This window comes from Numida meleagris, chromosome 19 (assembly GCF_002078875.1).
Source record: "Numida meleagris isolate 19003 breed g44 Domestic line chromosome 19, NumMel1.0, whole genome shotgun sequence".
Taxonomy (NCBI): domain Eukaryota; kingdom Metazoa; phylum Chordata; class Aves; order Galliformes; family Numididae; genus Numida; species Numida meleagris.
Window position 1 is genome coordinate 9,891,655 of NC_034427.1, and position 11,637 is coordinate 9,903,291.

Here is an 11,637-nt window from a genome sequence, read left to right on the forward strand (position 1 = left end):
ACCAGCGATGCCCGAAGCCCCGTGCGCCCACGCTGCCCCAGCACGCCCGTCACGCGTTTATGGGGTGGCGGAAGCGACGTATCCGCTCCTGTGTGACCCCGGCGGTGCCCTGCCGAATACCAGACGCTGCCTTTGATCTCTGGAGGAGGGGAGCTCACCCATGTGAGTGCAGCCGGGCTGCCTGCAGCCGTGAACCCGCGCTGCCAGGGCTGCCCGGAGGATGCATCCTTCAGAGCGATTGTTGCTGTCCTCATCGTGGTTGTGGTGGGAGATGCCTGAGGTTCTTCTGGCATCACGCAGAGCCGTCGGAACGAGCCGGGCTCCCCAGGGAGGCAGCTCACAGCCCCACATTGTGCTTTCTCCTTTGCTTAAACCTCACCCTGAGCCCCAGCCCTGGGGCTGAGCAGTGAAGGGAAAGGAGTGACTGTTTCTCTGCCAGGCTCTTTCATTTGGGGCGGGCAGCAGGGCACTGGGGGCATTTTGCTCCGTGCTTTGGTCACTGCTGCTCTCTTCTGCAGGAGCAAAGGTGGTCAGCCCTTCCTGCCTGGTCCTGTCCTGCAGAGCTCCACGGGCCTTTGGGCTTCTTCCAGCAGTGGCCGTATCCTCGCCCCAGCATCCTGCTCTTAATGTCCCGCACAGACCGTGGCTGACCCCAGCCCACAGCCACACAAGCTGCAGGCTCGCTGGGAGCATCTCCTGCGTGCTCAGGGCAAGGAAAGGCTCACAGGCAGCCGGTGCCCAGCATTACATCTGCCCACACCGTGAGCACTGCATCCCCCTGGGATTGGGGGCAGGAAGAGGAGTAGTGCTGGCTCCAGCATGGCACTCTGCTCCTATACTCAGCAGTGGGACAAGCGGCCATCGGCAGCTATGCACCTGCAAAGGTTCTGCTTCACCCTTAGCTTTCCACTGAGGTGGGTTAAGAAAGAGAATGGCCCAGGTCTCCTTTTAAAGGCTTATCCTGGAGCTGTTCCTGCCCAGGTTGGTTTAAGGGCTCCTTTTGTCAGCAGGGTTTGTGCTGAGAGCAGAAACCTCCATGTAACAGAGCTCTCTTCTCCTGTGATGCCTGCGGGAGGGTGAGCACAGCAGCGCCGGTGCCATTCGTGGTCCCAAAGCCCCTTCCCACTTCCCTGTGTGCACTGTGCCTGGGCACCCTCGCAGCTCCCAGGGGTGCTCTGCCCAAGGGGGACCCCAGGACCAGCACTGGGCCATCCCCTGCCTGCACTGCACATGGTGCCTGAGCAGCAGAAGCGCTCCTGGGGACAGAGCAGGGCATCTGGAGCAGGGCCAGGAGCAGATCCTTGGCCCCGTGTGCCTTGGGGCGCCTCTTTCCCCTGTTCCCTCTGCTTTGTGGTGTGTCATCAAGCCAAGAGCTCCGCCGTCCCCTCTTGAAGGAGCAATGCAGGCAAAAGGCTGAGCCCTTCCTCCTCAGGGCACTGGTGCTCCTGCTGCCACCGCGTGATAAATCAGTGCTCTCGGCTTTAGGAGCTGTTATAATTGGAGCGTTCTCACCCAGCGGGGAGGGCCGGGTCCGGTTACTGGGGGTTCCTCCTGAAAGCCTCAAGTGACCGCCTCCGCCCCCCGCAGAAACCGGAGCGGCAGGGGATGTCTGTGCCCTTGTGAGCAGTGCTTTCCTCACCTTAGGTTTCAGAGATTTAAAGTAAACAAGGCTCTGCTGGGAGCGGGGCAGAGAGCTGGCACAGCCCCAGGGACTAGATCAGCCCCAAAGCCCCGTTCTGCACCGTGAGCTCGTGGTGCACCCAGCAGCAGCCCCGGTGTCTTTGTTTCTCCCCCTGAGCCCCAGACACGCGCTCTGAATCCAGGTGGTGCCTTCTGACTGCTTCCCAAGGGCAGGGACATGGGCTGGTGCTGCGGTTCCCAGTGGATGTCCCTCTCTTTCTCAGTCCCCAGCAGCGTGCCCAGAGCTGGCTGTACCCGTGGCACCGCATGGCATCGCTCCAGCTCCACCATCCCCGCGGGTTGGCAGCAACGGGCAGAGCCACCGGCAGCTCCACGGCGCTGTCACCATCACCACCTGCTCTCAAGTGCCATCTCCATGCGGTGACCGCCCCGTGTCCCCTGCAGGCACCTTGGAAGCACTTGGTCCTTTGGGCAGCCTCCAGCACGCCCAGGGCAGCCTGGCCAAGGGCTGTCCCCAGCAGCAAGGCGCAGTGCGTCCCCTGCATGGGGCCACCTCGAGCCCTCCCTCCTGCTCTGGTGGCCGTGTGCCGGCTCCTGCTCGCTGTTTGTGTGCGTTCTGGCTGGTGGGAGCACAGGGAAGAGTGGCGTGTCCTTTGAACGGGCTCCAGCAGCAACAGGTGCTGGGAAAGGCGAAGCGAGCCGGCTCCTGCTGGTGTAAAGGATACCCCTCTCTCTCCGCACTAATCCGGCTCCGTTACACCCAGTATAGAAGGGGCTGCTCCGTCCAGGCGCTGCCACACCGCAGATGCTGCTCTCCTGACTGCCCTCTGCCCCGGGGACCCCAGGTAAGAGGGACAGAGGCTATGGGGCAGGCGGAGGGGGCCGTGCAGTCACTGAGGTCACCAGCTCCGTGGTGGCCATGGGTTCACACAAACCCCAAAGGCACAGAGCTGAGTGCAGGGCACTGCCGAGGCTGCGGGAAGCCCTGTAAAAGCAACCGGCATCTGACCACGGCCAGAAGGGCTGTTGGGGGGGGGTTTGTTCCTGGAATGGGCCACCCGTGCCTCAGGGACTGTCACGCAGGGAGCTGTGCTTTGGGACTAGGAGCATGGGTCTTGTGGCCAGGCATGGTCAGGACTGTGGGAAGCAGGGTTGAACTACGCTGCTGGGATGGGATTTTGTAGTGCCGGGCTGGGGGCTTGCATTGCCGGGCTGGGGGCTCGTATAATGCCGACCTGGCAGTCACACCAGGACATGTGCACCCACGGGCCCCCAGCTGCCCCGACCGTCTGCATGGCACCGTGACCACAACAGGTGCCGGTGTCAGGCTGCTGATCAGTCACCGCGGGGCAGATAGCGGGGCACAACGGCAGCGTGGTGGCCGTGTGCATCGCGCTGCAACCCGGTGCCCCCAGCTTGTGCCTTCTCCCCGCAGGAGCCTCACTGACCCGGGGCGGCCGCCCATGCCCATGGAGCAGCACGAGGTGCCGGGCAGCGCTGCCGACACGGGGGGGTCTGGGAGTGCGGCCCCCCCTGGAACAGAGCCCAGCACAGCACAGCCTGCCCCCAGTGCTGCCCAGGCTCAGGACCCAGGGAAGGAAGAGCCCATGGAAAAGGTGGTGGGTGCTGCAGGAGAGCTCCACGGAGGGACAGCAGAGCCTGCACAGGAGAAAGTGCCAACTGCTGCAGGGAAGGAAGAGCCTGGGAAGGAGAAGGCTCCGGGTGCTGCTGCTGAGGCTGAGGGTGCAGCAAAAGAGAAGGCTGAGCCCAAAGGAGGGAAGGCAGAGCCTGCGCAGGAGGCAGTCCCAAATGTTGCACAGCACTGGGATGGAGGGGAAAAGAAGGCTGCCAAGGAGGGGGCTTCGGCTGCAGAGACCGACAGAGGGAAGGCAGAGGCTGCTGCAGGGGGTGGAGGCAAGGAAGAGCCCACAAAGGAGAAACCCCCAGTGGGAGAGGCCGGAGGACAGACAGCAGAGCCTGCACAGGGGAAGGGCTCAGCTGTAGCAGGGGCTCAGAAAGAACCCCCAAAGGAGAATGCCCCAGGTGCTCCAGGAGCTGAGCCTGGAGGAGAAGCAGAGCCTGCAGAGAAGGCTTCGGCTGCAGCAGAGGCTGAAGGAGGGAAGGCAGAGCCCGCAGGGACGGCCCCGGCTGCAGCACCAGCTCAGGGTGTGGGAGAGCCTGTGAAGGAGGGGCCAGCTGCTGCGAAGGCCGAGGATGGAGGGAAAAGTGCTGCAAAGGCAAAGAAAAGCCCGGCTGCAAAACAGCCTGCAAAGGAGAAGGCCCCTGCTGCTGCAAAGGCTCCGGATGGAGGGAAGAAACCCACAAAGGTGGAAAAAAATGCAGCGGTGACAAAGGCTCAGGATGGAGGCAAAGAGCCTGCAAAGGAGAAAGCTGCAGCACCTGCAAAGGAGAAAGCTACAGATGCTGCACAGAAGCCCCCGACTGCAGCGAAGGCTGAGGATGGAGGCCAGGAGACTGCGGAGAAGGCCCCGGCTGCTGCAGAGGCTCAGGGTGAAGGAAAGAAAGAGGCCAACGCAGAGCAGACAAACAAGAAGCAGCCACCGAGGGGGACCGAGCCCACACGCCCAGCTCTGATGCAGAGCCTGAGCTGCCCGGCCACCTGCCAGAGGTACCCGGTGCTCATCCCCTGGGGGCACCCTCCTGGGATGGGGTTCTCTTAGGCTGGGTCTCCTCCTGGGGCAGGGTTGAGGGCTGGGCTCGGGGTGCTGCTCACCTCCCACTCCTGCTTGCAGAGAGGAGCAGCCCGGGCCAGAGGTGGCTGCGATGGAGACGATCCCCGAGGAAAACCCAACGGCACTGGCAGGAGAGGGTCTGGCAGAGCCCACCCCGGCCCAGGGGGACCTGCAGCCCCCAGAGCAGCCCGTCCCACAGGAGAGGACATTGCCTGGTGCTGAGGGGCAACCCCAGCTTGGGTCAGAGCCCCCCGGGCACGCAGAGCAGCCGGGCCCTGGGGCCACGGGGCAGCCAGCCGCAACGGTGGCAGAGCCACCACCCAGCCCCTACCTCACCCCTGATTTTGGGAAGGAAGACCCCTTTGAGATACTGGGTAAGGCTGCGTCACGGCACATCTGTGCCATGCCCTCAGCCCGGTGGCGGTGACACCCCAGCACCCTCTGTGGGGCAGCAGCCCTGGGGTGTATTCACATCTCTGCTGCTGCTGCCCTCCCGGGGTGCCAGCTCATGCTGCTGGCTCCTGGCCTGCCCGGCAGTCTTCAAGCTCCTGTTTCACTGTAAACAGGGCTAAATGCGGCGTGTCCCCTCCCCAGGCTTCTCCCGGCCGCAGCCTGGCACGCGTCGCGCTGCCCGGGGCTGCCCAGAGGGACGGGAGCCGTCCCCATGGCCGGAGTGACAGCCACCGCCTGGCTGGTGGCAGGGGACAGCGTGTCCTGATGTCCTGCACCGCGTCCTTCGGGGCGCAGCAGGGCTGGGGGCTGCACTGACCCCCGGGTGGGGGCTGCTCGTGGGGCTCCTGTTGTTGTGGGGTGCGGGGTGCTCCACGAGTGGGGTCTGTCCTGGGTGGGCGAGCGGGATGTGGTAGCACAGAAGGGGCAGTGTGGCACGGGGGTGGTGGCACGGAGGCAGCGAGGGAAACTTGAAGTAGGATGGCATGGAGGGGGAGGGTGTGACATGCGGGAGGGCGGCACAGCTGCGTGGCCTGGAGAGGGCGAGCGTGACACGTGGGATGGTGGCCCTGCAGATGGGGCGCAGACACATGGCAGGGTGACACGCAGCAGGGCGACATGCAGCAGGGCAATGCTACAGGTGCCGGGGCAGCTGCTGGCAGGCTCTGGAGGAGCACACTTTGCAGCAGCACCCAGGATGCTCACAGCCTGGGGGTCCCAGCATTGGGCTCCCCGCCGCGCAGAGCCCCTCTCACTCCCCCTCCTCTCTCGGCAGACGATGTCCCCCCTCCACCCGCTCCCTTTGCGCACCGCATCATCACGCTGCGGACGGCCAGCGTCAGCTCGCAGTACAACCTCAGCACCAAGGAAATCCTGGGGGGGTAAGGGGGAGCGGGGCTGCGGGAGGGCTGAGGACACTCGGATCCCCCCAGCTCCCAGGGGTGGCTCCGAGCCCCCAGGGCTGCCCCTGCCTGCAGCGGGATGTGCAGGACGGGTGCAGGGAGCAGAATTCAGCCACGATGCCATCGACACTTCTCTCTTCTCAGGGGGAAGTTTGGTGAAGTACACACGTGCACGGAGAAGCAGACGGGGCTCAAGCTGGCTGCCAAAGTCATCCGGAAGCAGGGAGCCAAGGACAAGGTCTGTGGTGGGAGCCGGGCTTTGGGCACATGGAGCTGGGGCTCAGCTGGGTCTGACACCAGTGCCATGGTGGGGGTCCTGCCGCAGGAGATGGTGCTGCTGGAGATCGACGTGATGAACCAGCTGAACCACCGCAACCTCATCCAGCTCTATGATGCCATCGAGACGCCCCGGGAGATCATCCTCTTCATGGAGTTGTGAGTTCTGAGGCTGTGCCGCACGGTGCCTGATGCCTGGGTGTGGGGCAGTGTCACGAGGAGGCTGTGCCCATGCGTGCGGCTGGAGCAGACGTGCCAGCCTCATGCCTGGTTGGCACCAGGGGATGTCCCCAGCATTGCTTGTCCCCACCTTCCTTCTTGCCCCTGGGTTGCGGGCAGCCTCTGTCTTGGGGCAGCACTGTGCATGGCTGCGTTGGGGCTGGGGTTGACCCCAGCATGCACATGTCCCACCCCGGCTGTGCACGTGGTGCTGGGGGCTGGGGGCTCCACAGGAGGACATGGAGCCCTGGGTGATCCAAGGACCCCCCCATGCCCATGCAGTGTGGAAGGTGGGGAGCTCTTTGAGCGGATCATCGATGATGACTACCACCTGACAGAGGTGGACTGCATGGTGTTCGTGCGGCAGATCTGCGAGGGCATCCGCTTCATGCACCACATGCGCGTCCTCCACCTCGACCTCAAGGTGAGTTCACTTGAGGCTTTTGGGATGGACAGGGCTCAGAGGGCAGCACTGACACGGAACGCTGCTGTGCCCTGGGTGTGGGTGGCATGTCCCCATCACACCCTGCTGACCCCTTGTCCTTGTCCCCACAGCCTGAGAACATCCTCTGCGTCGCTGCCACCGGGCACATGGTGAAGATCATTGACTTTGGGCTGGCTCGAAGGTGCTGTGCTCCCCTTCTTCCCTCAGCTCCTTCCTCCTTCTGTGCCTGCTCCCACCCTCCAGGGTGGGACTGGGTTTGGGATCACTGGCTGATGGGGGAGGGATGGGAAGGGTCTGCCCTGGTGATCTCTCCCTGGTAGTAGCGGGCTCATCCTTTCCTGGGGGGGGCATTTGCTTTGGTGGCCATCGGTTTGGGGACAGCCTGTCACCCCCCTGCTGTATCACCACCCCATCCGCAGGTACAACCCCCAGGAGAAGCTGAAAGTGAACTTCGGCACTCCCGAGTTCCTCTCCCCTGAGGTGGTCAACTACGAGCAGGTCTCCTACTCCACGGACATGTGGAGCATGGGTGTCATCACCTACATGCTGTACGTTGGGCTGAGCCCCCCTGCTCCCCTGGGCACACAGCGGTCCCCACGCTGGCTCTGCTCCATGCAGGGGAGTTGGGGTGCCCCAGCACATGACCCCCTGCTCACCGGCCCTCTGCTCCCCCAGCCTCAGCGGCCTCTCCCCGTTTTTGGGTGACAACGACACCGAAACGCTCAACAACGTCCTGGCAGCCAACTGGTACTTCGACGAGGAGACCTTTGAGAGCGTTTCTGATGAGGCCAAGGACTTCGTCTCCAACCTCATCATCAAAGAGAAGAGGTGCGGAGCCAGCAGCAGCCACGGCGGTCCCCCACCTTTGTGCTCTCATCTCTACCCATGTGCCACCCTCTGTGTTGGGGCCATCAGCTGGGGCCCCAGCGTTGGGGCTGGTGGCTGGAGCACAGCCTGCGCCAGGGCTGATGGATGGGGCGCGGGGAGGGGCTGGCTGTGGGATGGGGCCGCGGGCTGACTGCTCCCCTCTCGCCCCGCAGCGCCCGGATGAGCGCGGGGCAGTGCCTGCAGCACCCCTGGCTCACCAACCTGGCGGAGAAGGCCAAGCGCTGCAACCGCCGCCTCAAGTCCCAGGTGCTGCTCAAGAAATACGTCATGCGGCGGCGCTGGAAGGTGCGTGGGGATGGGAGGGGATCAAGTCAAGATCACCCTGCTGGGCTGCCTGGGAGGGCCTGGGTGTCCCCAGGCTGTTTTCCCCAAGCATGGCTGTTTGCCCCAGGATCATCCCAAGAGCTTATATTAGGGGCTCAGGACAGAGGGGAGGGAATGTTCCTGGGTTGGTTCCTGGACCAGCCCTGGGAGCCCCTCTGGGTGCAGCCTCAAGGTCTGCAGCAGGACTTGTGCCTCTCTTCTTCCCCTTTGCAGAAAAACTTCATCGGGGTGTGTGCTGCCAACCGCTTCAAGAAGATCACCAGCTCGGGCTCGCTGACGGCGCTGGGTGTCTGAGTGCGGGTGGGGGCTGAGCACCGTGAGCTCGGGCCAGAAAACGGGACTGGGGCCGTGCCTGGGTCCGGCTCCTGGACGCAGCAGGATCTGTGTGGGGACGGCCCCACCTGCATCCATCCCACCACAGGGCAGAGGGCTGGCACCAACCCTGCTCCATCCCTGGCCCTGCTCCATCTTTGCCGCATCCCTCGTGGTCGCTGCGCTGGTACCAGGTGCTGCGGGGCTGCTCAGAGCACAGGCTCTGCGTGCTCCCCACCTGCTCCCACCCTTATGGGCTCTCAGGGCCTGAGCCATCCCCATCCCCACAACGCTCCCCCCTGCATTCCCATGGCCGTGCAACCACCGATCCCCGCATCCATCAACATCCCACCCACACCATGCTCAACGCTCCCTGCTTGCTTTTCTCTCAGGTGCCTTTGGGGCGGCCCAGGATGAGCCCTGCTACATGGGCAGCCCACGCGTTCCCCGCCACCTCGCATCCACGCTTGGCACACGGCTCCGCCTGTAAATGCTGCAGCATTGCCCTGTGATCTCCTCGCTGGACCCTTTTTGCAGTGCTGGGCTCCACTCCCACAGCGATGCCGGTGCCACGGTGCAGGGATGCTGAAGCAGGCAGGGACCCGCACCCCGGCGCTTGGCACAGGACCGGTGCCGCGGCCGCTCCTCCCCGCCGGAGGAAGCCGGAGTTGGCCCCGCGCTGCTGCTCGCCGGGAGGGCTGCACAGGAAGGGAGGAAGCATCAAACTCGCTTCCAGGAGCATCCATCCCCAGCTGGGAGCCGGCGAGTGAAGAAGGAGCCTTTGTGTTGCTGCTCACCCCTGCCCTCCGCGCTGCCAGCGGGGGAGCAGCACGGCCGCTCCTTCACACGTCCCAGCCAGATAAAGGCGTCCTAATGCAGAGCAGCTGGCCGCGCTCCCCCCGCGCCGGAGGATTGCTTCAGCCCTGACCACCAACACACAGGAACTGCCGCCTGCCAGCATCCCCCCACCGCCAGCGGGGCCGTGCCGGGGCCATGGGCGCTGCTCCGCTCCCCACCCAGCCCTCGTCCCCCTCCTTCCTCCCAACGGCAAAACCCAAAGCAGCAAGGATGGGGAGCGTGGTGCCAGTCCTGCGCCGCGAGGTTGGGGCTTATGCCGTGGGGCGAAGGCTGTGACGCGGGAGAGCCCGCAGCGATGCGTTCGGCTTCTTGTAAATAAATGTACAGGTCTGAGAGCAGCCCCACGGCCAGCGCCGGCCTCGGGGGCAGCGGAGCCCCATGGGTGTGTGGCCAGCAGCTGGGAACCGAGCACTGCTGGTAGGTGAGGGGATGAGAACGGCGTCCTGTCCCACGCAGAAGGGACAGAAGGACTGCGAGTGTGCCGGGTGGCCCCAGGCAGTGCTTCCCAGGAGGGTTTGTGCAGACCATGGCTGTGGGGTGCTGGTGGGAAGGAGGGTGGATGGATGGATGGGCAGACAGACAAAGGTGTCCTCATGGCTTTGGCACTGCTCAAGAGGTTGTGCCCAAGCAAAGGCTCCTGGGGTCCCGCTGCCTCCCACCCCAAGCCTATGGGGTTCACCCCCCGTTCCATGCCCTCTGGCCATGGCCGGCCCTGAAGTGGTTAAGGCAGAACGGGCAGGGCTGCCGCCGGGCCTGGGGCGTCCCTCCCAGCCCGCTTCCTGCCGGCAGCCTTTGACCAGTTCCTGCCGGTGACCACCCTGCGGTCCTGGAGAACAGCACAGCCCCATCTGGTTTGAGTTACGCTCCGCAGTGGTGACGTCTCCTTCCTGTCTGGGCCCCAGGAGCCATGCATTGCCCTGGGCCATGGGGGCTGCAGGGCGAGCTTCAGGGCAGCCCGGGTGCCCATGGGCACTGTGGATGCCGGTTCTCAGCTGCAGCAGCATGGGAGGGGCACAGAGCCTGCCTACCATGGCAGCACCCAGCCAGGAACACGGCTGGGCCACGGCTGCCCCAGAGCAGGATGATGCGAGGTGGCCAGTCCTGGTGTGAAGCCATGGAGACCCCCACCCTGCAGCCCCCTCCTCTCCCTTCCTAGACACGTGGGTCACCATCGCATCTCCATCACCACCAGGGGCACGATGATGGAGCTGGTCCCAGTCCCATGTGCTCTCACTGCAGTCAGCGCCATTCCTCACATGGGGGTCCCTTGGTGCTGTGACCCGATTGGTAGCCCCAGGCGGGAAGTAGGACGAGCAGGGTGATGCTGTGCACATGGCAGCACTGCCCAGAGCTGGGGGTCCATGCTCCCATGCCAACACCCGCTGCAGCGCGGTCCCAGCCATGAGTGGGACGGGGCCAGGCCACCCAGCGAGCCGGCAGTGAGCCGGGGGGAGGAAGGGCAGGGAGATAAGCGAGCCGTGTCCAGAGCTGGGCTACCAGTGTGGAGTGGGGCTGCTGTGGGCGTGGAGGGCAATGGAGGATGGGCAGCCATACATGACACACCTGGGCAGAGGAGGCAGTGGGGCCCTGCCCCATCCCATCCTGGCGGGGAACAGCGATGCAGAGGGTGCAGCCAGCAGGGCTGGGGCTGGCTCACCTTGAGGGCCAGGCTCCCACGCAGCCCTGCTGCTTCCTTCCTGCATGGGGGCATGCACCCACTGCATGCCAACCTCCCGCACCCAACCGGGCACCTTCCCGTGACCCACAGCTAGCGGGGATGGGGTCCCCATGCCAGGGTCCGTGCTGCAGGGCAGTGATGGGTTGGGTTCCTGTAGTGCTCCCAGGGCTGGTGCTGCGGCCGCGCGTTCCCAGGCACAGGCGGGAGCCCAGCGGGCAGGCGTCCCGGCCGCGTGGTGTGGGAACCAGACGGCCCCTGGGCACGGCTCCGCAGCGCTCGCTTCCTCCCGCGCCCCCGGGGACCGTGCGAAGGAGGGGGCTGAGGTCAGCCCTGCTCGCTGTAGACGGCTCCGGAGACGCCAGCATGATCTAGGCACTCAAATATTGTTTTCCACAAGGGAGGGAAGGAAAAAAAAAGAAGGGAGGAAAGCAAAGCCCACGGCCCAGTGACCATCGCTTCTCTGCTGATGATGAACGGAGGCCCCTCCTGCCCTGCCTGGGGCTGGGACACAGCCATGGCCTGGCAGCGGTGCTGGGACTGATAACGGGTGACGCAGTGGCGGTGCTCTGGTCCCTGAGTGACGCCAGGGCTGGCTCTCGCTGAAACCCCAGGGCCTGGCTGAGCTGTATCCTGCTGCCTCAGGGGGCTGGGGAGCTTTGCTATTCACTCATCCCCAAAAACACCATGTAGAGACCCCCCATCAGCATCCCCCCTGTGCAAACCATGGGTACCGCCTATACCCCACAGGTGCAAGCCCCATGCACCTGCATCCTGCAGCCCTGGGGCACTGCTCCTCTGGGGGTCGCTTCCCAGGGACACAGGATGGGGGCACAGGTGCAGGTCCCCACTTTGCCAGCATCGCTCTGGGCTGCAAAGTGGACAGCCCAGCTGCAGCACTGCGGAGATGCTGCCCCAGTGCGTGGGAAGGGACTGGCAGCCACGTCCTGGCCT

At 64.7% G+C, this 11,637-nt stretch overlaps 1 protein-coding gene across 1 annotated transcript; it reads left to right on the forward strand.

The window, feature by feature from the left end:
- On the forward strand, positions 3,108-9,265 carry MYLK2 (myosin light chain kinase 2). The gene is made up of 10 exons (XM_021416871.1): positions 3,108-4,270; positions 4,395-4,708; positions 5,560-5,665; positions 5,831-6,121; positions 6,464-6,605; positions 6,737-6,807; positions 7,046-7,174; positions 7,302-7,454; positions 7,667-7,799; positions 8,052-9,265. The coding sequence occupies exons 1-10, from the start codon at positions 3,111-3,113 to the stop codon at positions 8,130-8,132; spliced, it is 2,580 nt and encodes an 859-aa protein (XP_021272546.1). The 5' UTR covers positions 3,108-3,110; the 3' UTR covers positions 8,133-9,265.

Excerpts from the sequence above, each read along its gene's own strand:
- MYLK2 (XM_021416871.1), top strand. The coding sequence starts at position 3,111 with ATGGAGCAGCACGAGGTGCCGGGCAGCGCTGCCGACACGGGGGGGTCT. Across the intron at positions 7,175-7,301 it reads GGTGTCATCACCTACATGCT|CCTCAGCGGCCTCTCCCCGT; the intron begins GTACGTTGGGCT and ends CTGCTCCCCCAG. Across the intron at positions 7,455-7,666 it reads CTCATCATCAAAGAGAAGAG|CGCCCGGATGAGCGCGGGGC; the intron begins GTGCGGAGCCAG and ends CTCGCCCCGCAG.